The 27,002-nt window shown below is 46.4% G+C and overlaps 1 protein-coding gene across 1 annotated transcript; it reads left to right on the top strand.

Moving 5' to 3' along the window:
- Window positions 1-5,261: 5,261 nt before the first annotated feature.
- Window positions 5,262-26,734, top strand: LOC311141192 (NLR family CARD domain-containing protein 3-like). Its single transcript, XM_084176452.1, has 8 exons — window positions 5,262-5,563; window positions 6,083-7,874; window positions 8,167-8,340; window positions 8,732-8,905; window positions 10,851-11,024; window positions 12,324-12,497; window positions 13,794-13,840; window positions 26,078-26,734. The coding sequence occupies exons 1-8, from the start codon at window positions 5,284-5,286 to the stop codon at window positions 26,608-26,610; spliced, it is 3,348 nt and encodes a 1,115-aa protein (XP_084032578.1). The 5' UTR covers window positions 5,262-5,283; the 3' UTR covers window positions 26,611-26,734.
- The last annotated feature ends 268 nt before the right edge of the window (window positions 26,735-27,002 follow it).

Below are 27,002 nucleotides of genomic sequence, written 5' to 3'. Positions count from 1 at the left end.
AAGGGGGCCCTGCCTCTAAAATGAGTCTCTCTGGGGAGGGAGAGGAGGGGGGCCCTGCCTCTAAAATGAGTCTCTCTGGGGAGAGAGAGGCGGGGGTCCCTGCCTCTAAAATGAGTCTCTTTGGGGAACATGACACCAAAACTAAGAGGTGAGCTGACAATTTTGTTTAAGAATTTATATTCCAAAACACTATATAGGAGAAAAGAAAATCACATTTGTGTTTTTTCATCAGAAATGATTACTAATGTGTACCTTCAATATAACTATTGTAGATTTGAGATGTGATTTAAAACCATTGTTTAGTTGGAATGTAATGTTCGTATCCTGTATATTTGACTGTGATACGTGGTTGTCTCACCTAGCTATCTTAAGATGAATGCATTTACAGATGCCATATCTTAATTTGACCCAGTTTCTCACAGCAGGAACATAATCCTGCAGCAATAGCAAATGTGCATTTTTAGGTGGATTATAATTAAGGGATATTTTCTGTAGGGGTTCATACATTTTTCATCAGGGAAAATCAAGTCTGACATTTGTAAGTGGAAATTACACACTTTAGACACCTTTATAAAGCCTTGTAGTGGTTTAATAATTTCTTTAAACATTAAAAGCAAATTTACCAACATTTCTGAAAATGGATATATAGCGTTTTTGAATGAAACTCTTGTTTCCCCATCTGAGCTCAGAGTAGATGAGAGATGTAATGTTTGTCTCTGTTGTGTTGAAGCCCAATCAAGCAGGAGAGACCAGCATCCCCTGTACCCAGCTGTGTGTCCATGAAGAGTGACTGGTCTATGGATCCTCCTATAATGTTTAGAGAGGGAGACTTTTCTACTGAACAAAGGTAAGAAGAACTCATGGGTCATGGTCAGTGGGTTAAACAACACTGTCTCTAGTCATTTCTCCTCTCCCATTTTACCATTTATTTTTGTTGTTTTCATAATCCATAGGCTAAACCTACGGGGGGGAGGGGGGGAGGGGGGGAGGGGGGGAGGGAGAGGGAGAGAGAGAGGGAGAGGGAGAGAGAGAGAGAGAGAGAGAGAGAGAGAGAGAGAGAGAGAGAGAGAGAGAGAGAGAGAGAGAGAGAGAGAGAGAGAGAGAGAGAGAGAGAGAGAGAGAGAGAGAGAGAGAGAGAGAGAGAGTGTCACGCCCTGGCTCTGGGGACTCTCGTATGTTGAGCCAGGGTGTTCATTTGTTTATGTTCTAGTTGTTGTATATCTATGTTGGCCAGGGTGGCTCCCAATCAGAGACGGCTGTAGCTCATTGTCTCTGATTGGGAGTCATACTTAGGTAGCCGTTAGGCATTCATTGTTTGTTGGAGGCGTGCTTGGCCACTCAGTCATGGGTGCACACACCCTTGTGGAGCCCATGAGTGCACACACCCTTGTGGAGCCCCTGTGTTGAGGATCAGTGAAGTGGAGGTGTTGTTTCCTACCTTCACCACCTGGGGGCGGTTTGTGGTTTCTTGTTCTTATTTGGTTTGTGTTCAACCGTAGACATCACGTTATCGTCTGTTGTTTTGATCGTGTGATCATTCTCTAAATAAATATGTTCACCTTCAACGCTGCGCATTGGTCCTCCTCCTTAGACGATCGCGACAGAGAGAGATTAGGCTACAGGTAAAAAAAATAACCTGGCTGTTGTTGACAAGCATAGGCCTATTCAGTTCATATCCATATTATTAATATTTCATTCATTGATTGAAATTACGACCCCATTCTCAGTAGCCTATTCCAGCAGGCCTGTAGGCCTTTCAGGGATTATGTTTTGGCCTCGTTTTCGGGCCTTGTTGGTGGGTTTTGAGTAGTCATTGGGCTAGAAAAAGTAATTGCATTAAATAACCTGACTGTTTGGATGTGTCTGTTACTAAATGTTTTATTTCTAAGAGATAATGAATAAAAGAGAACAATTGACATTCTAGAATGAGTTGTCACTGTGTTCACCACAACCAATATGCTGCATCTCTGTTTAGGGGTCAGTGCTCTAAAATGAGTCTCTCTGGGGAGAGAGAGGAGGGGGGCCCTGCCTCTAAAATGAGTCTCTCTGGGGAGGGAGAGGAGGGGGGCCCTGTCTCTAAAATGAGTCTCTCTGGGGAGAGAGAGGAGGGGGGCCCTGCCTCTAAAATGAGTCTCTCTGGGGAGAGAGAGGAGGGGGGCCCTGCCTCTAAAATGAGTCTCTCTGGGGAGAGAGAGGAGGGGGGCCCTGCCTCTAAAATGAGTCTCTCTGGGGAGAGAGGAGGGGGACCCTGCCTCTAAAATGAGTCTCTCTGGGGAGGGAGAGGAGGGGGGCCCTGCCTCTAAAATGAGTCTCTCTGGGGAGAGAGAGGAGGGGGGCCCTGCCTCTAAAATGAGTCTCTCTGGGGAGAGAAAGGAGGGGGGCCCTGCCTCTAAAATGAGTCTCTCTGTGGAGAGAGAGGAGGGGGGCCCTGCCTCTAAAATGAGTCTCTCTGGGGAGAGAGAGGAGGGGGGCCCTGCCTCTAAAATGAGTCTCTCTGGGGAGAGAGGAGGGGGACCCTGCCTCTAAAATGAGTCTCTCTGGGGAGGGAGAGGAGGGGGGCCCTGCCTCTAAAATGAGGCTCTCTGGGGAGAGAGAGGAGGGGGGCCCTGCCTCTAAAATGAGTCTCTCTGGGGAGAGAAAGGAGGGGGGCCCTGCCTCTAAAATGAGTCTCTCTGTGGAGAGAGAGGAGGGGGGCCCTGCCTCTAAAATGAGTCTCTCTGGGGAGAGAAAGGAGGGGGGCCCTGCCTCTAAAATGAGTCTCTCTGGGGAGGGAGGGGAGGGGGGCCTTCCTGTGACATCGGGTGCTGTAGGTGTCCTGGAGGGCATGCAGTGTGACCCCAGTGATGTGGAGAGCCCTGCAGTTACCGTGATACAGCCCGACAGGATGCTCTGATTTGTGCATCTGTTAAAGTTTGTGAGGGTCTGAGGGGCCAAGCCAAATTTCTTCGGCCCCCTGAGGTTGAGGAGGCGCTGTTGCGCCTTCTTCACCACCCTGTCTGTGTGGGTGGACCATTTTAGATCGTCAGTGTAGTGTACGCCAAGGAACTTGAAGCTTTCCACCTTCTCCACTGCGGTTCTGTCAATGTGGATAGGGGCGTGATCACTCTGCTGTTTCCTGAAGTCCACGATCAGCTCCTTCGTTTTGTTGACGTTGAGGGAGAGGTTATTTTCCTGGCACTACTCCGCCAGGACCCTCACCTCCTCCCTGTAGGCTGTCTCGTCATTGTTGGTAATCAGGCCTACTACTGTTGTGTCGTCTGCAAACTTGATGATTGAGTTGGAGGCGTGCTTGGCCACTCAGTCATGGGTGCACACACCCTTGTGGAGCCCCTGTGTTGAGGATCAGTGAAGTGGAGGTGTTGTTTCCTACCTTCACCACCTGGGGGCGGCCCGTCAGGAAGTCCAGGACCCAGTTGCACAGGGCGGGGTTCAGACCCAGGGCCCCGAGCTTGATGATGAGCTTGGAGGGTCCTATGGTGTTGAATGCTGAGCTATAGTCAATGAACAGCATTCTTACATAGGTATTCCTCTTGTCCAGGTGGGATAGGGCAGTGTGCAGTGTGATGGCGATTGCATCGTCTGTGGATCTATTGGGGCGTTAAGCACATTGAAGTGGGTCTAGGATGTCAGGTAATGTAGAGGTCAGGTAGAGGTGATATGATCCTTAACTAGCCTCTCAAAGCACTTCATGATGACAGAAGTGAGTGCTATGGGGCGATAGTCATTTAGTTCATTTACCTTTGCTTTCTTGGGTACAGGAACAATGGTGGACATCTTGAAGCAAGTGGGGACAGCAGACTGGGATAGGGAGAGATTGAATATGTCCATAAACACTCCAGCCAGCTGGTCTGCGCATGCTCTGAGGACGCGGCTAGGGATGCTGTCTGGGCCGGCAGCCTTGCGAGGGTTAACACACTTAAATATCTTACTCACGTCGGCCACGGAGAAGGAGAGCCCACAGTCCTTGTGAGCGGGCCACGTTGGTGGCACTGTGTTATCCTCAAAGCGGGCGAAGAAGGTGTTTAGCTTGTCTGGGAGGAAGACGTCGGTGTCCGCGACATGGCTGGTTTTCCCTTTGTAATCCGTGATTGTCTGTAGTCCCTGCCACATACGTCTCGTGTCTGAGCCGTTGAATTACGACTCCACTTTGTCTCTGTAGTGACGTTTTGCCTGTTTGATTGCCTTACGGAGGGAATAACTACACTGTTTATATTCAACCATATTCCCAGTCACCTTGCCATGGTTAAGTGCGGTGGTTTGCGTTTTCAGTTTAACATTGGATCAATGTATACACAGACACTTACAGATGCCATATCTTAATTTGAACCAGTTTCTCACAGCAGGAAAATAATCCTGCAGTAACTGCAAATGTGCATTTTTATGTGGATTATAATTAAGGGACATTTTCTGTAAGGGCTGATCCATTTTTCATTGGGGCAAATCAAGTCTGACATTTTTAAGTGGATAAGAAGCCTTTATAAAGCCTTGTAGTGGTTTACTAATTTATTTAATCAATATAAGCTAATTTACAAACATTTCTGAAAATGAATATATAGCGTTTTGGAATAAAACTCTTCTTATGTTTCCCCATCTGAGCTCAGAGAAGATGAGAGACGTAATGTTTGTCTCTGTTGTGTTGAAGTCCAATCAAGCAGAAGAGACCAGACTCCCCTGTACCCAGCTGTGTGTCCATGAAGAGTGACAAGTCTATGGATCAACCTCTAAACTTCAGAGAGGGAGAATTTTCTTCTGAACAAAGGTAAGAGGAACTCATGGGTCATGGTCAGTGAGTTAAACAACACTGTCTCTAGTCATTTCTCCACTCCCATTTTCCCATTTCTTTTAGTTGTTTTCATAATCCTTAGGCTAATTATTTTTTCAATTTTCATAGTCCTGAAACAATATTAAACAAACACAACATTCCCTCCCTGTGTTTGTGTGTGTTTGTGTGTGTGTGTGTGTGTGTGTGTGTGTGTGTGTGTGTGTGTGTGTGTGTGTGTGTGTGTGTGTGTGTGTGTGTGTGTGTGTGTGTGTGTGTGTGTGTGTGTGTGTGTGTGTGTGTGTGTGTGTGTGTGTGCACTCCCTGGATGAGGAGATGTAATCTCATGTTTTGTCCACAGAAACCAACAGGAGAGATCAGAGTCAGAGATTCTCAGTGGTCAGTCTTCCCAGAGTCATCAAACAGACCTGGCCTCCATATTCAGTGTATGTGGTCCTTTTATATACATTTGTTTTTATTAACCTCAAGTAAAGTTGATCTGTCAATCATTCATTAATGTGTTAATGAGAAAGCATTTAGTCTCTTGCTTAACTTATTTACTTGATTTATTTCAGTTGCTTGAAGAGAATATTATGACATTTGTGAAGAACGAGCTGAAGAGGTTCAAGAGGATTCTTAGTCCAGAACTCCCAGAAGGCTTTGAGAGTCAGAAGCAGGATAAGGAAGTGGTGGACGTTGAAGATGAGAAGCAGGAGAGCAGTGCCAGAGAGGGGGCTCTGAAGATCACACTGCACGTCCTGAGGAAAATGAACCAGAAGGAGCTTGCTGACACACTGGAGAAAAGTAAGAGCTGTCTGCCTCATGTTGAATGCTGTTTTATAACAAACATTTAAAAGCTGTAGCTAAAGAACAGATAAAGTAGCTGTGTACCTCAATGATATTGTAGCATCCTTAACACAACACCTAGTGACCTTGTCAAGTAGCAGCAGAATGTGTTGTGTTGATTAATTTAGACAGAGAAGAGGAAAGACAGAGGAGAGAGAGAGGAGAGAGAGAGAGAGAGAGAGAGAGAGAGAGAGAGAGAGAGAGAGAGAGAGAGAGAGAGAGAGAGAGAGAGAGAGAGAGAGAGAGAGAGAGAGAGAGAGAGAGAGAGAGACAACATTAATAATAACATCAATAATACCAATAATAATATAATCAGTCACTCCAGTGTGGAATGCATTATGAAAACATTTACACATTTATACTGTCAGTTAAGAGAATGAATTATTATCATGTACAACTTTATAACACAGTCCCACAATACTGTAGGCATAAAAACAGACGTAATATTAATATCCTCTGTGTTATTTCTTCATTCAGATGAGCTTGCTGTGATTTGCCAACGTGAACTCAAATCTAATCTAAAGAAGAAGTTTCAATGTGTATTTGAGGGGATCGCTAAACAAGGAAACCCAACACTTCTCAATAAGATCTACACAGAGCTCTACATCACAGAGGGTGGAACAGGAGAGGTCAATAATGAACATGAGCTGAGACAGATTGAGACAACAACCAGGAAACAAGCAAGACCAGAGACTAAAATCAAATGTAACGACATCTTCAAACCCTTAACTGGACAAGACAAACTTATCAGAACAGTGCTGACAAAGGGAGTCGCTGGCATTGGAAAAACAGTCTCTGTGCAGAAGTTCATTCTGGACTGGGCTGAAGGAAAAGCAAATCAGGATGTCCAATTTGTATTTTCATTCCCTTTTCGGGAGCTGAATTTGATGAAAGGTGAAAAACACACTTTGATTGAACTTCTCAATCACTTCTCAATCGAAACCAGAGAATCAAGAATCTCCAACTACCACAAGTACAAAGTTCTGTTCATCTTTGATGGTCTGGATGAGTGCCGACTGCCCCTAGACTTCCAGAAGAACAAGATCTGTAGTGACGTCAAAGAGTCAACCTCAGTGGATGTTCTGCTGACAAATCTCATCAAGGGAAATCTGCTTCCCTCTGCTCTCCTCTGGATGACTACCCGACCTGCAGCAGCCAATCAGATCCCTTCAGGGTGTGTTGACCAGGTGACAGAGGTACGAGGGTTCAATGACCCACAGAAGGAGGAGTACTTCAGGAAGAGATTCAGTGATGAGGACCTGGCCAGCAGAATCATCTCACACATAAAGACATCAAGGAGCCTCCACATCATGTGCCACATTCCAGTCTTCTGTTGGATTTCTGCAACAGTCCTTGAACACATGTTGAAACATAAGAGAGAAGAGATGCCCAAGACTCTGACTGAGATGTACTCACACCTTGTGGAGTTTCATACCAAACAGAAGAATGAAAAGTATCTTGGGAAAGAAGAGACAGGTCCACACTGGAATAAAGAGAGCGTTCTGTCACTGGGAAAACTGGCTTTTCAACAGCTTGTGAAGGGCAATCTGATTTTCTATGAAGAAGACCTGAAAGAGGCTGGCATTGATGTCAATGAAGCCTCAGTGAACTCAGGATTGTGCACAAAGCTCTTTAAAGAGGAATGTGGGCTGTACCAGGACAAGGTGTACTGCTTCGTGCATCTGAGCATTCAGGAGTTTCTGGCTGCTGTATATGTGTTCCTCTCATTCATCAACAACAATGAAAATCTAATGGATGAACCTCAATCATTGTCCAAATACTTTTTTGTGCTGTTCAGAGACAAGCCTGAAGTTACTTTCTACAAGAGTGCTGTGGATAAAGCCTTACAAAGTGAGACGGGAAACCTGGACCTTTTCCTCCGCTTCCTTCTGGGCCTCTCACTGGAGTCCAATCAGAAGCACTTACGAGGTCTACTGACAAAGACAAGAAGCAGCTCACAGATCCATGAAAAAACAGTCAAGTACATCAAGGAGAAGATCAGGGAGAATCCCTCTCCAGAGAGGTGCATCAATCTGTTCCACTGTCTGAATGAACTGAATGACCATTCTCTAGTGGAGGAGATCCAAAGATACCTGAGATCAGGAAGTCTCTCAGAAGCCAAACTGTCACCTGCTCAGTGGTCAGCTCTGGTCTTTGTGTTGCTGACTTCAGAAAAGGAGCTGGATGTGTTTGACCCGAATAAATACTCCAGATCAGAGGAAGGTCTTCTGAGGCTGCTGCCAGTGGTCAAAGCCTCCAGAGCTGCTCTGTGAGTACATAAAATGACATTTAAGTACTAATCATCAGGAAGAAATATTCAGTTTAGAGAAATATATGTATTTTAATATGTATATAATATATAGTATTACATTGAAAAACGTACTGAATCGGTGCATTGGTGTTCACATTAGTATAACAATATGACCATACAATTCTAGGAGACGGAAGATGAATCTACATGTTGTTTAAGAGAATAAACCAAATGCATCTGCCATTGTCCTTCTACACTACTGGTGTTAAATTAACAGTGTGTTTGTGAAATCATGATGATCTCTTTGCAGGCTGTCATTCTGTGGACTCACAAAGGAAGGCTGTGCTTCTCTGGTCTCAGCTCTGAAGTCAAACCCCTCACACCTGAGAGAGCTGGATCTGAGTAACAATGACCTGAAGGATTCAGGAGTGAAGCTGCTCTCTGCTGTCCTGGGGAATCCCCACTGTAAACTGGAGACTCTGAGGTCAGTATTCCTGTAGTTGGTCAACAAGTGATAACTGTTCACCAGATCCACATGTGTTTACCATGCACACATAGTCCACACCATATGTGTTTGGACAGTGAAACTTACAGTTTTAAATTTGGTGCTATGCTCCAGCATTTTGGATTTGAGATAAAATGTTTCATATTAGGCAACAATACAGAATGTCACCTTTTTTTAAAAGGTAATGGTGAGAGGTTAGCATGTTTTGTTGTAGCCTCTGTAACTTTCTCACTCATTATTATACATGATTCATTCATGATCTTTCTCAATCATGGCATCATCATGATTACTTTAGTAGTGTTTAAAAACATGTTATTACTCAACACTAAAGAATAGCAGTGTGGTTTTAATAGGATTTTAATCTTTGCAGGCTGTCAGGCTGTCTAGTCACAGAGGAAGGCTGTGCTTCTCTGGTCTCAGCTCTGAAGTCAAACCCCTCACACCTGAGAGAACTGGATCTGAGTAACAATGACCTGAAGGATTCAGGAGTGAAGCTGCTCTCTGCTGGACTGGGGAATCCCCACTGTAAACTGGAGACTCTGAGGTCAGTATTCCTGTTTCACTCAATGAACACATTGGACACACACACACTGGGCACACACACACACACACACACACACACACACACACACACACACACACACACACACACACACACACACACACACACACACATACACACACTGGACACACACATACACACACATTTTAATTTAGTAGTGTTTAGAAACATGTTATCTACTGTTAAAAATGATACATTAATTCATTTATATACAGTACCAGTCAAAAATTTGGACACACCTACTCATTCAACGGTTTTCTTTATTTTTCTTATTTAAAAAAACAAAAACATTTTTACATTGTAGAATAACAGTGAAGACATCAAAACTATGAAATAACAAGTATGGAAACATGTAGTAACCAAAAAAGTGTTAAACCAATCAAAATATATTTTATGTTTGAAATTCTTCAAATAGCCACCCTTTGCCTTGATGACAACTTTGCACACTCTTGGCATTCTCTCAACCAGCTTCATGAGGTAGTCACCTGGAATGCATGTCCAACAGTCTTAAAGGAGTTCCCACATATGCTGAGCACTTGTTAGCTGCTTTTCCTTCACTCTGCCGTCCGACTCATTCCAAACCATCTCAATTGGGTTGAGGTCAGGTGATTGTGGATGCCAGGTCATCTGATGCAGCACTCAATCCCTCTCCTTACTGGTCAAATAGCCCTTACACAGCCTGGAAGTGTGTTGGGTCATTGTCCTGTTGAAAAACAAATTATAGTTCCACTAAGCCCAAACCAGATGGGATGGCGTATCGCTGCAGAATGCTGTGGTAGCCATGTTCGCTAAGTGTGCCTTGAATTCTAAATAAATCACAGACAGTGTCACCAGCAAAGCACCCCCACACCATAACACCTCCTCCTCCATGCTTTACGGTGGGAACTACACATGCGGAGATCATCCGTTCACCCACACCGCTTCTCACAAGGACACGGCGGATGGAACCAAAAATCTCCAATTTGGAATCCAGACCAAAGGACAAATGTCCACCGGTGTAATGTCCATTGCTCGTGTTTCTTGGCCCAAGCAGGTCTCTTCTTCTTATTGGTGTCCTTTAGTAGTGATTTCTTTGCAGCAATTCAACCATGAAAGCCTTATTCACACAGTCCCCGTTGAACAGTTGATGTTGAAATGTGTCTGTGACTTGAACTCTGTGAAGCATTTATTTGGGCTGCAATTTCTGAGGCTGGTAACTCTAATGGACTTATCCTCTACAGCAGAGGTAACTTTGGGTCTTCCATTCCTGTGACGGTCCTCATGAGAGCCAGTTTCATCATAGCGCTTGATGTTTTTTGCGACTACACTTGAAGAAACTTTCAAAGTTCTTGAAATGTTCCATATTAACTGACCTTCATGTCTTAAAGTAATGATGGACTGTCGTTTCTCTTTGCTTATTTGAGCTGTTCTTGCCATAATATGGACTGGGTCTTTTACCAAATAGGGCTATCTTCTCTATACCCACCCTACCTTGTCACAACACAACTGATTGGCTCAGAAATTCCACAAATTAACTTTTAAGAAGGCACACCTGTTAATTGAAATGCATTCCAGGTGACTACCTCATGAAGCTGGTTGAGAGAATGCCAAGAGTGTGCAAAGCTGTCATCAAGGGAAAGGGTGGCTATTTGAAGAATCTGAAATATATTTTGATTTGACTTCTTTGGTTACTACATGATTCCATATGTGTTATTTCATAGTTTTGATGTCTTCACTATTATTCTACAATGTAAAAAATTGTAAAAATAAAGAAAAACCCTTGAATGTGTAGGTGTGTCCAAACTTTTGACTGGTAGTAGTGTGTATATATACATATATGAGTAGATATGGCAGGTTTCAGGACACTGATGTATCTGAAATTGTTGAAAGAATATATTTTCACACCAAAGAATAGCAGTGTGATTTTAATATGATTTTACTTTTGCAGGCTGTCACGCTGTCTAGTCACAGAGGAAGGCTGTGCTTCTCTGGTCTCAGCTCTGAAGTCAAACCCCTCACACCTGAGAGAGCTGGACCTGAGTAACAATGACCTGAAGGATTCAGGAGTGACGCTGCTCTCTGCTGGACTGGGGAATCCCCACTGTAAACTGGAGACTCTGAGGTCAGTCTTGCTGTAGTTGGTCAACAAGTGATAACTGTTCACCAGATCCACATGTGTTTACCAGGCACACATAGTCCACACCATGTGTGTTTGGACAGTGAAGCTTACAGTTTTTAATTTGGCGCTATGCTCCAGCAATTTGGATTTGAGATAGAATGTTTTATATTAGGTGATTTGGACATATTCAATTATATTGTATTAAAGTAGTCATAAGTTTAGTATTTGGTCCCATATTCCTTACCCGCAGTGATTACATCAAGCTTGTGATTCTACAAACTTGTTGAATGCTTTTTCAGTTTGTTTTGGTTGTGTTTTGGATGATGTTTTCCCCAATAGAAACTGAATGGTGAATAATGTCCTGTCATTTTGGAGTCACTTCACTTGTATTGTCAGTAAGAATAGAAGATGTTTCTGAACACTTCTACATTCATGTGGATGCTACCATGATTATGAATAATCATGAATGAATCGTGAATGATGATGAATGAGAAAGTTACAGAGGAACATACCCCCTCTGTTATTGGTAATGGTGAGAGGTTAGCATGTTTTGTTGTAGCCTCTGTAACTTTCTCATTCATAATTGTTCATGATTCATTCATGATTTTTCTTAATTAATTTAATTAATTTAGTAGTGTTTAGAAACATGTTATCTACTCACTTAGACAGAAGATTAATCCAGTCATCATCCACCATTCAGTTACTATCGGACAAAACATAACCCAAAACACAACCAAAACAAACTGCAAATGCAACCAATGAGTTTGGGACCAAATACTAAACTTTTGACTACTTTAATACACTATAAGTTAATTTGTCAGAAATCTTATGACTTCTTCAAATGGGGGGACTAGATACATAAAGTGCTTTCATTTCTAAACGGTGAAACAGATATGTATGAAAATAACCTAAAATAAAAGGTAACATTATATACTGTCACCTCATATAAAACATTTGATCTCAATTCCAAAATGCTGGAGTACAGAGCCACATTTAAAATGTTAGCTTCACTGTCAAAATAGATATGGTTTGGACTGTATACTCAATACAATCTAAATCTGATACCTCACTGTCTGTCTTTTGACTGATACTGCTTTTTAAACTGCTCTGGTCAGTCTACTCAAATATTCGTACTATACATTTTTCTCTCTACACACAATATTATGATTTTTTCTAATAATAATATGTATATGGCAGGTTTCAGGACACTGGTATAAATGAAAATGTTGAAAAAATATACTGCCACTATTTTGACCACCAAAGAATAGCAGTGTGGTTTTAATATGATTTGACTCTTTGCAGGCTGTCAGGCTGTCTAGTCACAGAGGAAGGCTGTGCTTCTTTGGTCTCAGCTCTGAAGTCAAACCCCTCACACCTGAGAGAGCTGGACCTGAGCTACAATCACCCAGGAGACTCAGGAGTCAGACTGCTCTCTGCTGGACTGGAGGATCCACACTGCAGACTGGAGAAACTCAAGTATGTAGAGGGTTTATGTCAATGTTCATATCAGACATGTTGGAGTTATCAGGCTAGTTAAGACAAACATTCTGACCACCACTTGGACTAAGTTATATAAAGACTGTGTGTGTGTGTGTGTGTGGGTCCAGTGTGTGGGTCCAGTGTGTGTGTGTCCAGTGTTTGTGTGTGTGTGTGTGTGTGTGTGTGTGTGTGTGTGTGTGTGTGTGTGTGTGTGTGTGGGTCCAGTGTGTGGGTCCAGTGTGTGTGGGTGTGTGTCCAGTGTGTATGTGTGTGTGTGTGTGTGTGTGTGTGTGTGTGTGTCCAGTGTGTGTGTCCAGTGTGGGTGTGTGTGTGTGTCCAGTATGTTTGTGTGTCCAGTGTGTGTCCAGTGTGTGTGTGTCCAGTGTGTGTGTGTGTCCAGTGTGTGTTTGTCTGTGTTTGTCCAGTGTGTGTGGACACACACACACACTGGACACACACACACACACACACACACACACATTGGACACAGACAAACACACACAAACACACACACACTAGACACACACACACACACTGGACACAGACACACACACTGGACCCACACACACTGGACACACACACACACACACACACACTGGACACGTACACTGGACACACACACACACAAACTGGAGACACATAATGTACACACACTGGACCCACTCACTGGAACCACACACACACACACACACACACACACACTGGACCTACACACACTGGACACGCTCACACACACTGGACACACACACTGGACACACACACACACACACACACACACTGGACACACACACACACACACTGGAAACACACACACACACACACTGGACACACAAACACACACACTGGACCCATACACACACACACACTGGACACACACACACTGAACACACACACACACACACACACACACTGGACACACACACACTGGACATTCACACACACACACACTGGACCTACACACACTGGACACACACACACACACACACAAACACTGGACACACACACACACTGGACACACACACACACACACACTGGACACACACACACACACACATACACTGGACACACAAACACACACAAACAAACACACACTGGACACACACAAAGTTTTATGCTGACTGTGTGTGTGTGTGTGTGTGTGTGTGTGTGTGTGTGTGTGTGTGTGTGTGTGTGTGTGTGTGTGTGTGTGTGTGTGTGTGTGTGTGTGTGTGTGTGTGTGTGTGTGTGTGTGTTGTGTGTGTGTGTGAGAGAGAGTATCCCTCAATGACTGTCTGTTCTTCTGCTTACCTACAGTGTGGAACATGGTGGAGAGAACACAATGAAACCTGGACTTAGAAAATGTGAGTGTTGACTGCTGGGAAGAATATGACTAAGAATAAGTATTAATTCAAGTGAAGTCAAAGTCAAAGACCACCATCATTACTTACTTGGTCATATTAAATATTAGCTGTAGTTCTACAGAAGCAGAAATCAGGGACACCAAAGTTTACAAAGAGTTGCTTTGACAATGTGTGTGTCTGTGTATGTGTGTGGCGTATTCCTGTTACATTAGAAATGTGTGTGTGTGTGTGTGTGTGTGTGTGTGTGTGTGTGTGTGTTCATGCTTGCATGCATACAGGTGTGTGTGTGTGTGTGTGTTCAGGATGTGTGTGTTTGTTCAGGATGTGTGTGTGTGTCCTGTGTGTGTGTGTGTGTTCAGTGTGTGTGTGTGTGTTTGTGTGTGTGTGTGTGTGTGTGTGTTCAGTGTGTGTGTGTGTGTGTGTGTTCAGGATGTGTGTGTGTTAATTAATGGGAATAAGTGTGTTTTATATTACCATACATTATAGAGTGGAGTGGGAGCAGGGTTGATATAGGAGTGACATATAAAGGAATCAGCAGGAGAGGAAGGCTTGAGGACTGTCTGATTGGAGGTAATGACAAGTCCTGGAGTCTGCTCTGCTCTGACAACAGTTACTCTGCCAGGCACAATAATAAGTCCACTACCATAGACGTCCCCTCCTCCAGCTCCCACAGAGTAGGAGTGTATCTGGACTGGCCAGCCGGCACTCTGTCCTTCTACCATGGTAACACTGACACACACACACACACACTGGACACACACACACACTTGACACACGGACACACACACACACTGGACACACACACACACACACACTGGACACAAACACACTGAACACACACACACTAAACACACACACACACTGGACATACACACTGAACACACACACACACACAGGACACACACACTCATACACACACACACACACACAGGACACACACACTGGACACACACACACGTACACACTGGACACACACACACTGAAAACATACACACACACACACACACACTGGATCCATAAACACAGACACTGGACACACATACACACTGGACAAACATACACACACTGGACAGACACACACACTGGACAAACACACACATACTGGACACACACACACACTGGACACACACCCATACACACTCCCATACACACACACTGGACACACTGGACACTGGACAAACACACACACACACACACACTGGACACACACGCACACTGGACAAAGACACACACACTGGACACACACACACACACACACACACACACTGGACACACACACACACACACACACACTGGACACACACACACTGACTGGACACACACACACACACACACACACACACACAAACACACACACTGGAAACACACACACACACTGGACACAGACACACTCGACACACACACACTGACTGGACACACACACACACACACACACATACACACACACTGGAAACACAAACACACTGGACACACACACTGGACACACACACATACACATATACCGAACTCATATACTGGACACAAACACACAAACTCTTGACACACACACTGGACACACTCACACTGGACACACAACACACACTGGACACACATACACACTGGACACACACACACACACACTGGACACACACACACACTGGACACACATACACACTGGACACAAACACTGGACACACACACACACCCTTGACCTGTCGTCTGCCTGCCCCCTGTTTTGTTATGAAACATCTGTGATTCGAACGGTCTGCATCTGGGTCTTATCCTGAGTTCTGATTGTGCGAACCGGCCATGACTGACCCAGCAGACTCGGACCAGCTCCGCCACGCCGTCTCCTCCCAAGGAGCCACCATTGGGAGGCACGAGGAGTTACTTCGAGGTCTTATGGAAGGATTCCAGACCTTGGCGGAATGCCATGACCGTGTCTTGAAAACATTGCTGGAGCAATTCCGCTGATTATCTGTTAGGCAGCCGGCCATGACAGTAACCTCCCAGCCCCTCAGTAACTCCGCTGTCAGCAGCGCGTCTCTCCAGGCCACCCCGGCTTCCCGAGAACCTCGCTTACCTCCTCCGCAACGCTTCGCTGGAGAGTCAGGAACCTGTCGAGCATTTCTCTCCCAGTGTTTCCACATCTTCGAGCTGCAGCCCTCGTCCTTCCCCTCGGACTGCTCGAAGATAGCGCACCTCATAATGTCCGGGAAGGCTCTCGCCTGGGCTACGGTGGTGTGGGAACAGCAATCTGCCGTGTGCTTCAGTATGGAGGAGTTTGTGGCTGAGGTGAAAAAGGTTTGGGAGAGAGGCTGCCCGGAAGTTACTCCAGCTTCGTCAAGACTCCCGCAGTGTAGCGGACTATGAAGTTGATTTCCGCACATTGGCTTCCGAGAGTGCCTGGAACCTGAATCCCTGTTCGACACGTTCTTTCATGGATTATTGGAGGAGATTAAAGACGAGTTCACAGTCCGGGAGCTGCCTACGGATCTCGACTCACTCATTGCCTTGACCATCCGGATCGATGGGCAGCTATGGGAATGTAGGAGGGAGAAGAGGTCTGATTCCGGTCCCACTCGCCCAATGATCCCACCTCGCCTCCGAGGAATCCCAGAAGTCCCCGGAATCAGACCTCTGGGGCCGATGAGAGTTTCATGGACGCTACCCTGGTGTCAGATCTGGGCATCCCCACTCAGCCCCTCTCCATTCCCATGGACCTTAGAGAGCTGGATGGGCACTCTATAGGCAGAGTCACCCACACTAATCCTCCTATCAACCCGCGAGTGTCAGGGAATGCAGCTCATCAAGTCTCCTCAGGTTCCCGTGGTATTGGGGTTTTCTTGGCTCCAGCGACACAATTCCCTTATCAACTGAACTGTGAGGTAGATTTTTTAGTGGACTATGAGATAAAACTGAGTTAATCACGAAAATATAGTTAGAATTCTCTGTTGCTAGGCAATAACTTAATTGGGTCATTTCACTGTGTGTGTGTGAAGTGGGAATCTGACCTCGGGTCGAATTGCTCGTTCTTACTTAAATCCATGGCTGTCCTACTTCATCAGAGACTGAAACCAGACTGTGGCCTTTTGCCTCTCTCCTCAAACAAAGTGGAAAGAGCGGCCAGGGTTGAACAGAGTTCAGGCTAAATCTTTGTCTCTCCTTGGCTATCGTCTTGATTGATTACAGCATGATGGGGTGGGGTTTGTGTATGTTTGAAAGATTAAGTATGGACCTGTCATGTCCAACAATCAGTCTTCAGGTCAAGCCCGGGAGAGCCGGGGTTGAACAGAGTTTAAACTAAACATAAGTGTTTTTGCAAGATAAGGGATTGATTGATTGTATTACTATTGATTCTGAACTGAATGAAAGTCGAATTTAGCCGCCTTTGTAGACAAAGGAAGTGGGCGGAGTGATAGAGAGCGGGAAACTGAAGAGGGAGGGATTTTGAGCTAGAAGAGATGTGAATGGGACTGTATAGCTGGGGAAGAGAGAGAGAGAAAAGTGGGCTACTCTGCAGAACAGCACGGGCTTTGTTGAATTGAAATAAAGTCAAATCTTGATTCTACAAAAACTCTGGAAGAACTTAGATTTTTAATAAAGTATAGTGATTATTTTCCACAACAACTGCTGGTGCTATCATGGGCTGGAGCCCGTTCTGCCACACCCATTGCCTGAAGTCGGCGCCGCCTGCCCCGGACATCTTCCTGTGTGCTCGGAAGAAGCCTCGGACCTCTCCGCCATTCCTGCGGAGTACCAGGACCTCCGGGAGGTTTTCAGCAAGGTCCGGGCCACTTCGCTTCGCATCGAAACTATGACTGCGGGATCGACCTTCTCCCGGGCACTACACCACCCCAGGGACGGCTGTATTCACTGTCGGGTCCGGAGACCAAGGCTATGGAGACGTACATCGAGGACTTCCTGGCTGCAGGGTGTATCCGTCCTTCTGCCTCTCCCACCGGCGCAGGTTTCTTCTTTTTGGAGAAGAGGGACAAAACCCTGTGTCCGTGCATCAACTACCGAGGCCTTAATGACATCACGGTTAAGAACCGCTACCCGCTACCACTAATCGCCTCGGCATTCAAGCCACTCCAGGGGGCCACTATTTTCTCTAAGTTAGAGCTGCGGAACTTCTACCATCTGCTGCGGATACGGGAAGGTGACGAGTGGAAGACAGCCTTCAACACTGCTAGCGGACACTACGAATACCTGGTGATGCCATTCAGTCTGACCAACGCTCCTTCTGTGTTCCAGGCCCTGGTTAACGACATTCTCCGCGACATGTTGAACCGGTTCGTGTTTGTCTACCCCGACGACATCCTCGTCTTTTCCCGCTCAGCTCAAGAACACGTTCTCCACGTCCACAGGTCTTCCAGCGGCTCCTGGAGAACCAGCTTTATTGACAAAGCAGGAAAATGCGAATTCCATCGCTCCACCATCTCCTTCCTTGGATAAATCATCGCTGCTGGTAATGTGCAGATGGATCCCGGAAAGGTGAGAGCGGTGGTGGATTGGCCCCAACCCACATCCAGAGTGCAGCTGCAACGCTTCTTAGGATTTGCTCATTTCTATCGCAGTTTTATCTGGGGTTACAGCACCCTGGTTACATCACCCTGGTTACAGCACCCTGGTTACAGCACCCTGAATTCCCCCCTTTCAGCACTGACCTCTCCCAAGGTCCTGTTCACGTGGTCCCCAGCTGCTGACCGGGCGTTCCTGGACCTTAAACACAGCTTCACCATAGCTCCCATATTAATCCATCCGGACCCGTCCCGTCAGTTCGTGGTGGAGGTAGACGCTTCGGATGTCGGCGTCCTGTCCCAGCGTTCTGCCCTGGACCTTAAGCTCCATCCCTGCGCCTTCTTCTCCCATCGTCTTAACTCCATGGAGAGGAATTATGATGTGGGGAATCGAGAACTACTCACGGTGAATATGGCATTGGAGGAGTGGAGGCGGATCACAAGAACCTGGAATATCTCCGCACCGCCAAGTGTCTCAACTCCAGGCAAGCTCGATGGGCCCTGCTGTTCACCCGGTTTAACTTTACCATCTCCTACCGCCAGGGGTCCAAGAATGTTAAGCCGGATGCGCTTTCACGCTGCTATAGCCCCGCTGCTACACCCTCGGACCCTGAGACCATCCTTCCTACCTTGTGTCTGTTGGCTACACTCATCTGGGGAATAGAGAACCTGGTCCCTGAGGCTCTGCGTTCCCAGCCGGACCCCGACGCTGCCCGCTCCCTGGTCTTTGAATGGGCTCATTCCTCCAGGCTTGCCTGGCTCCCGTCGGTCCCTGGCCTTTGTGTGACAACACTTTTGGTGGTCCCTGACGTCTCCACGTCTCCACACCATGGTCCCTGACGTCTCCACTTTCATCGCCGCCTGAACTGTCTGTGCACAGAATAAGACTCCTCAGCAAGCTCTGGCTGGCCTCCTTCAACCTCTTCCTGTCCCTCACCGTCCCTGGTCACATATATCCCTGGACTTCGTCACTGGTCTCCCTCTGTCTGATGGCAACACCACTATCCTCACGGTGGTGGACAGGTTTTCCAAAGCCACCCATTTCATTCCCCTCCCCAAGCTACCCTCTGCCAAGGAGACAGCCCGGCTCATGTAGCACCACGTCTTCCGGATCCATGAACTTCCGGTGGACACGGTCTCCGACCGTGGTCCTCAGTTCTCATCCCGGTTCTGGAAGGCATTCTGCACCTTCATTGGGTCATCGGCCAGCCTGTCCTCCACCAGCAACTCGTGTGGGTAAAATACGCACGCAACACCCTCCCCTACTCAGCCCCTGGTCTCTCGCCTTCGAGTGTTCAATGGGTTATCAGCCCCCGCTCTTCCCTGAGCAAGAAGAAGAGGTCAACATACCCTCGGCCCAGATGTTCGTCCGCCGCTGTCGCCGTACCTGGAAGAGAGTCCGGTCTGCTCTTCTCAAGACCACCTCCAGGTATCGACGACAGACGGAGCGCCACCGGACCCCGGCTCCCCGTTATCGTCTTGGGCAGAGGGTATGGCTGTCCACTTGGTATCTGCCCCTTCGGGTGAAGTCCCACAAACTTTGCCCCCGTTTTTTATCGGCCCTATCCCTATCTTTTAGATCCATAGCCCCTCTGCTGTTCGTCTTCTGTTTCCCCGCACCCTCCGTATTCACTTTTCATGTATCAATGATTAAACCTCTGTCTCACAGCCTTCTGTCTCCTCTTTCTCATACTCCTGTTTCTCTCTAGCCCCAGTTTTTCTAGTTTTTACGGTGTTGACCACTCTGCCTGCCCTGACCCTGAACCTACCTGCCGTTCTGTACCTTACTGACTCTGCCCTGGATTACCGACCTCTGCCTGCCCTTGACATTTACATTACATTTACATTCACGTCATTTAGCAGACGCTCTTATCCAGAGCGACTTACAAATTGGTGCATTCACCCTATAGCCAGTGGGATAACCACTTTACAATTTATTTATTAATTTATTTTTAGGGGGGGGGGGGGGGGGGTAGAAGGATTACTTTATCCTATTCCTTAAAGAGGTGGGGTTTCAAATGTCTCCGGAAGGTGGTGAGTGACTCCGCTGTCCTGGCGTCGTGAGGGAGCTTGTTCCACCACTGGGGAGCCAGAGCAGCGAACAGTTTTGACTGGGCTGAGCGGGAACTATACTTCCGCAGAGGAAGGGGAGCCAGCAGACTAGAGGTGGATGAACGCAATGCCCTCGTTTGGGTGTAGGGACTGATCAGAGCCTGAAGGTACGGAGGTGCCGTTCCCCTCACAGCTCCATAGGCAAGCACCATGGTCTTGTAACAGATGCGAGCTTCAACTGGAAGCCAGTGGAGTGTGCGGAGGAGCGGGGTGACGTGAGAGAACTTGGGAAGGTTGAACACCAGACGGGCTGCGGCATTCTGGATGAGTTGTAGGGGTTTAATGGCACAGGCAGGGAGCCCAGCCAACAGCGAGTTGCAGTAATCCAGACGGGAGATGACAAGTGCCTGGATTAGGACCTGTGCCACTTCCTGTGTAAGGCAGGGTCGTACTCTCCGAATGTTGTAGAGCATGAACCTGCAGGATCAGGTCACCGCCTTGATGTTAGCGGAGAAAGACATGGTGTTGTCCAGGGTCACGCCAAGGCTCTTCGCACTCTGGGAGGAGGACACAACGGAGTTGTCAACCGTGATGGCGAGATCATGGAACGGGCAGTCCTTCCCCGGGAAGAAGAGCAGCTCCGTCTTGCCAAGGTTCAGCTTGAGGTGGTGATATGTCTGCCAGACATGCAGAGATCCGATTCGCCACCTGGTTATCAGAAGGGGGAAAGGAGAAGATTAGTTGTGTATCGTCAGCGTAGCAATGATAGGAGAGGCCATGTGAGGATATGACAGAGCCAAGTGACTTGGTGTATAGCGAGAATAGGAGAGGGCCTAGAACTGAGCCCTGGGGGACACCAGTGGTGAGAGCACGTGGTGCGGAGACAGCTTCTCGCCACGCCACTTGGTAGGAGCGACCGGTCAGGTAGGACGCAATCCAAGAGTGAGCCGCGCCGGAGATGCCCAGCTCGGAGAGGGTGGAGAGGAGGATCTGATGGTTCACAGTATCAAAGGCAGCAGACAGGTCTAGAAGGACAAGAGCAGAGGAGAGAGAGTTAGCTTTAGCAGTGCGGAGAGCCTCCGTGACACAGAGAAGAGCAGTCTCAGTTGAATGACCAGTCCTGAAACCTGACTGGTTTGGATCAAGAAGGTCATTCTGAGAGAGATAGCAAGAGAGTTGGCTAAAGACGGCACGCTCAATAGTTTTGGAAAGAAAAGAAAGAAGGGATACTGGTCTGTAGTTGTTGACATCAGAGGGATCGAGTGTTAGTTTTTTGAGAAGGGGTGCAACTCTCGCTCTCTTGAAGACGGAAGGGACATAGCCAGCGGTCAAGGATGAGTTGATCAGCGAGGTGAGGTAGGGGAGAAGGTCACCGGAGATGGTCTGGAGAAGAGAGGAGGGGATGGGGTCAAGCGGGCAGGTTGTTGGGCGGCCTGCAGTCACAAGTCGCGAGATTTTATCTGGAGAGAGAGGGGAGAAAGAAGTCAAAGCATAGGGTAGGGCAGTGTGAGCAGGACCAGTAGTGTCATTAGACTTAACAAACGAGGATCGGATGTCGTCAACCTTCTTTTCAAAGTGGTTGACGAAGTCATCCACAGAGAGGGGGGGGGGGGGGGGGGGGGGGGGGGATTCAGCAGGGAGGAGAATGTGGCAAAGAGCTTCCTAGGGTTAGAGGCAGATGCTTGGAATTTAGAGTGGTAGAAAGTGGCCTTAGCAGCAGAAACAGATGAAGAAAATGTAGAGAGGAGGGAGTGAAAAGATGCCAGGTCCGCAGGGAGTCTAGTTTTCTTCCATTTCCGCTCAGCTGCCCGGAGCTCTGTTCTGTGAGCTCGCAATGAGTCATCAAGCCACGGAGCTGGAGGGGAGGACCGAGCCGGCCGAGAGGATAGGGGACACAGAGAGTCAAAGGATGCAGAAAGGGAGGAGAGGAGGGTTGAGGAGGCAGAATCAGGAGATTGGAGGGAGAAGGATTGAGCAGAGGGAAGAGATGATAGGATGGAAGAGGAGAGAGTAGTGGGAGAGAGAGAGCGAAGGTTGCGGCGGCGCATTACCATCTGTGTAGGGGCAGAGTGAGTAGTGTTGGAGGAGAGCGAGAGAGAAAAGGATACAAAGTAGTGGTCGGAGACATGGAGGGGAGTTGCAGTGAGATTAGTAGAAGAGCAGCATCTAGTAAAGATGAGGTCAAGCGTATTGCCTGCCTTGTGAGTAGGGGGGGACGGTGAGAGGGTGAGGTCAAAAGAGGAGAGGAGTGGAAAGAAGGAGGCAGAGAGAAATGAGTCAAATGTAGACGTAGGGAGGTTGAAATCCCCCAAAACTATGAGGGGTGAGCCATCCTCAGGAAAGGAACTTATCAAGGCGTCAAGCTCATTGATGAACTCTCCAAGGGAACCTGGAGGGCGATAGATGACAAGGATATTAAGCTTAAATGGGCTAGTGACTGTGACAGCATGGAATTCAAATGAGGAGATAGACAGATGGGCTAGGGGAAAAATTGAGAATGTCCACTTGGGAGAGATGAGGATTCCTGTGCCACCACCCCTCTGACCAGATGCTCTCGGGGTATGCGAGAACACATGGTCAGACGAGGAGAGAGCAGTAGGAGTAGCAGTGTTTTCAGTGGTAATCCATGTTTCCGTCAGCGCCAGGAAGTCGAGGGACTGGAGGGTAGCATAGGCTGGGATGAAGTCAGCCTTGTTGGCAGCAGAACGGCAGTTCCAGAGGCTGCCTGAGACCTGGAACTCCAGGTGTGTGGTGCGTGCAGGGACCACCAGGTTAGAGAGGCAGCAGCCACGCGGTGTGAGGCGTTTGTGTAGCCTGTGCGGAGAGGAGAGAGCAGGGATAGGCAGAGGCATAGTTGACAGGCTGTAGCAAATGGCTACAATAATGCAGAGGAGATCGGAATGAAATGAACTAAACATCTGGGAAAGGAGAGAGCGGGGCCTCCCTCACCACAACTCCCAAATATAACTCTCCCAACTTCCACCTCAGAAACTATAATTGTTTCACTGAAACACCCGAATAAAACTCTCCCAACTTCCACTTTAGAAATTAGAATTGTTGTAAACTACAGCGGTTCAATGTTTCAAGGAATAGACTCAACTTAGTTTATTCAGCTAGCTAACTATGACGACATAGCTAACTAGCATGCTAGCATCCAATAACACACGGTTTAGCACCAATACTTGGTTACAACAAACTACCAATAGTGTGTTAACACACTAAACAGATAATTCGTGTCCGTGTCTAGTTCCTTTCATAACGCAGCAATAATTAAACGTTGGCTAGCTAGCACAAAGATATTGTATTTAGCTGCTACAGTACTGCTAGCTGGTAGTGTTGGCTAGCTAGCAATGGCTGCTGTGTTGACTTTGTTTGAAAAACGGCGTCGCTGCGAACGAATGTAGCTGGCTAAAATTATATTGTATTTAGTTGCTATAGTACTGCTAGCTGGTAGCGTTGACCTATCGTCTGCCTGCCCCCTGTTTTGTTAATCAACATCTGTGATTCGAACTGTCTGCATCTGGGTCTTATCCTGAGTTCTGATAGAGACGGACGTAGCAGGAAAACAACGTGATTAAAAGGGAGGAACATACAGTGATTAAAGGAAAGGACATTTATTCAACTGTGAAGACAAACCTTTTAATTAAAACTGCTAAATGAGCTAATTTAGGATGAAACTTCTGTGAGTGAAGTGAATGAAGATCACGTGACTGAGGAAACCATTGCCGTGGTTGAGGACAATATTGAAGTGAGTGATGTCCGTAATTGTTGGAAACGTTGGACAGTTTAATGAAAGTATTGAGCAGTGGAGCTCATATACAGAACGGTTTGAATATGTTCATCAGGAATTGAGTGGGTTCATCTAACAATCCTAATCACCAGTTGATACATTTTAATCTCATACTCAGGGTATACCTTCCACCTAGAAAACATAATTTAATAAAAATCACAACCGCTCCTCTGTGTGATCTATGTAATCAAGGTGCCTTGGGCTCCTTTAATCATATGTACTGGGAGTGACCAGGAGGACATGTTTTGGAAAGAGGTATCCTCATACCTTGTTCCCCAAACTGTTATTACTGAATGATAATTCACCACTGTCATTACAGCAAAGACATATAATGTTGTCAGGTTTGGAACTAAGATGGCAACCACCACACCTCATTGGATCAGAACTTTTATAGATATAATTTATTTAGAACTATCCACTGCTAGGTTCCATGGGGCTAGCCAAACAACAATAAACAGCTGGTTATCTGTAGCTGAAATCATAAAAGTGTGTTTTTTACCCAACAGATTGCCCATTCACTAACATGTTCATGCAAGTGTGTGCCTTACTGATTGTATCACAACTTAATTTTGTATTTAACTTCATGGAGATCAGGTTGGGTGGGTTGGGGTGATCCCATTAGGGGTTGGAGGGTGGGTTGGGGTGGTCCCAGGAGGGGTTGAAGGGTGGGTTGGGGTGGTCCCAGGAGGGGTTGGAGGGTGGGTTGGGGTGGTCCCAGGCAGGGTTGGGGTGGTCCCAGGAGGGGTTGGGGGTGGGTTGGGGTGGTCCCAGGAGGGGTTGGAGGGTGGGTTGATGCAGCTCAGGTGGGTGATTGTACAGTACCAGTCAAAAGTTGGCTGGTAACTCTAATGAACTTATCCTCTGCAGCAGAGGTAACTCTGGGTCTTTCCTTTGGCGGTCCTCATGAAAGCCAGATCATAGCGCTTGATGGATTTTGCAACTGCACTGGAAGAACCTTTTGAAGTTCTTGACATTTTCCGGATTGACTGACCTTCATATCTTAAAGTAATGGACTTTTGTTACTCTTTGCTTATTTTTGCTATTCTTGCCATAACATGGACTTGGTATTTTACCAAATAGGGCTATCTTCTGTATACCACCCCTACCTTGTCACAACACAACTGATTGGCTCAAACGCATTAAGAAGGAAAGAAATTCCACAAATTCACTTTTAAGAAGGCACACCTGTTAATTGAAATGCATTCCAGATGACTACCTCATGAAGCTGGTTGAGAGAATGCCAAGAGTGTGCAAAGCTGTCATCAAGGCAAAGGGTGGCTACTTTGAAGAATCTCAAATATAAAATATATTTTGATTTGTTTAACACTTTTTTGGTTACTACATGATTCCATATGTGTTATTTCATAGTTTTGATATCTTCACTGTTATTCTACAATGTCGAAAATAGTCAAAATAAAGAAAAACCCTTGAATGAGTAGGAGTGTCCAAACTTTTGACTGTTTCACGGAATCATGGCTCTCTCCGGATATACTGTCCCCGTCCATAAAGCCAGCTGGGTTCTCAATACATCATGTAGATGGGAATAATATATTATATATATATTCCATATTCTCTCCATATATTCTATTGAATCTGTCGACAACATTCTAACTGAAAGGTACACTGTATTTAAAGGGATGGCCGAAGATAAATGCGCTAAAAACCCCATTGAATGAAAACTCCACGAGAAAATCTGTTGGCCAGCAAGTGGGAGGGTTTTCAGCTGTTGGATGACGTTTATTCAGAGGTAGCCACACCTGCAGAGAAGTCTGAATACCAAATACTGAGAAGTGGGTACATTCCTACGTCGGGATCAGGCCCTAAATTAAGTGAGTTAACGTTCTAATGTTAATGATGATGATTTCTAATATTGTGTCTGGTTTCATCCATCAGATGCCTGTGATCTCACACTGGACCCAAACACAGCATACAGATATCTATCTCTGTCTGAGGAGAACAGAAAGGTGACATGTAGGAGGATGATGAAGCAGCCGTATCCTGATCACCCAGAGAGATTTATGGACCGTGGAAATGTGCTTTGTAGAGAGGGTCTGACTGGGCGCTGTTACTGGGAGGCAGAGTGGAGTGGAAGCGATTCTTACATAGGAGTGACATATAAAGGAATCAGCAGGATAGGTAAGCATAGAGACTGTGGGCTTGGATACAATGACAAGTCCTGGAGTCTGTTCTGCCCTAAAAACATTTTCAGGCACAATAATGAGTCCACTACCATAGACGTCCCCTCCTCCAGCTCCCACAGAGTAGGAGTGTATCTGGACTGGCCAGCCGGCACTCTGTCCTTCTACAGAGTCTCCTCTGACACACTGACCCACCTGTACACATTCCACTCCACATTCACTGAGCCCCTCTATCCAGGGTTTTATGTTTGGTATGAGGGCACCTCAGTGTCCCTGTGTCAAACATAACATGATGTTTCACTCTGATCATGGTCATGTTCAGTAAGACACACTGGAGCAACAATGTAGAATATCTCTCTAGTGTGTAAACATATGATTGTAAATATTCATGAATAAACACCATTGAAGTTGACAGACATTGTCAACTAGAGACATTCATTAATATAATGAATCACCACACTGTGTTGTAAAAACTGGTTTCATTTATAAATCATTGATCTTGTTGTTATTGGGCTTCTTGGTGTACTTAAAGGACATTTTTCACCAGAACCACTAATTAATGCTGAAAGGTTCAGGTTCCACAGGAGACATCAGGAAGAGGGAGAATCAGTAACAATGTTTGCTGCTGCATTAAAGAAACTACCAGAACACTGAGTTTAATGCTGTTCTAAATGACATCA

Source organism: Coregonus lavaretus, assembly GCF_964263955.1.
Source record: "Coregonus lavaretus genome assembly, chromosome: 2".
NCBI classification, from domain to species: Eukaryota; Metazoa; Chordata; class Actinopteri; order Salmoniformes; family Salmonidae; genus Coregonus; species Coregonus lavaretus.
Note: the sequence above shows the minus strand (reverse complement) of the source record. Positions and strands in the feature narration are given on the sequence as shown.

Bases quoted from the DNA above. Each gene is read 5' to 3' on its own strand.
- LOC311141192 (XM_084176452.1), top strand. From the start codon at position 5,284: ATGAGAAAGCATTTAGTCTCTTGCTTAACTTATTTACTTGATTTATTT. The intron at 7,875-8,166 runs GTGAGTACATAA...ATCTCTTTGCAG, and splicing joins AAAGCCTCCAGAGCTGCTCT to GCTGTCATTCTGTGGACTCA. The intron at 8,906-10,850 runs GTCAGTATTCCT...TTACTTTTGCAG, and splicing joins TGTAAACTGGAGACTCTGAG to GCTGTCACGCTGTCTAGTCA.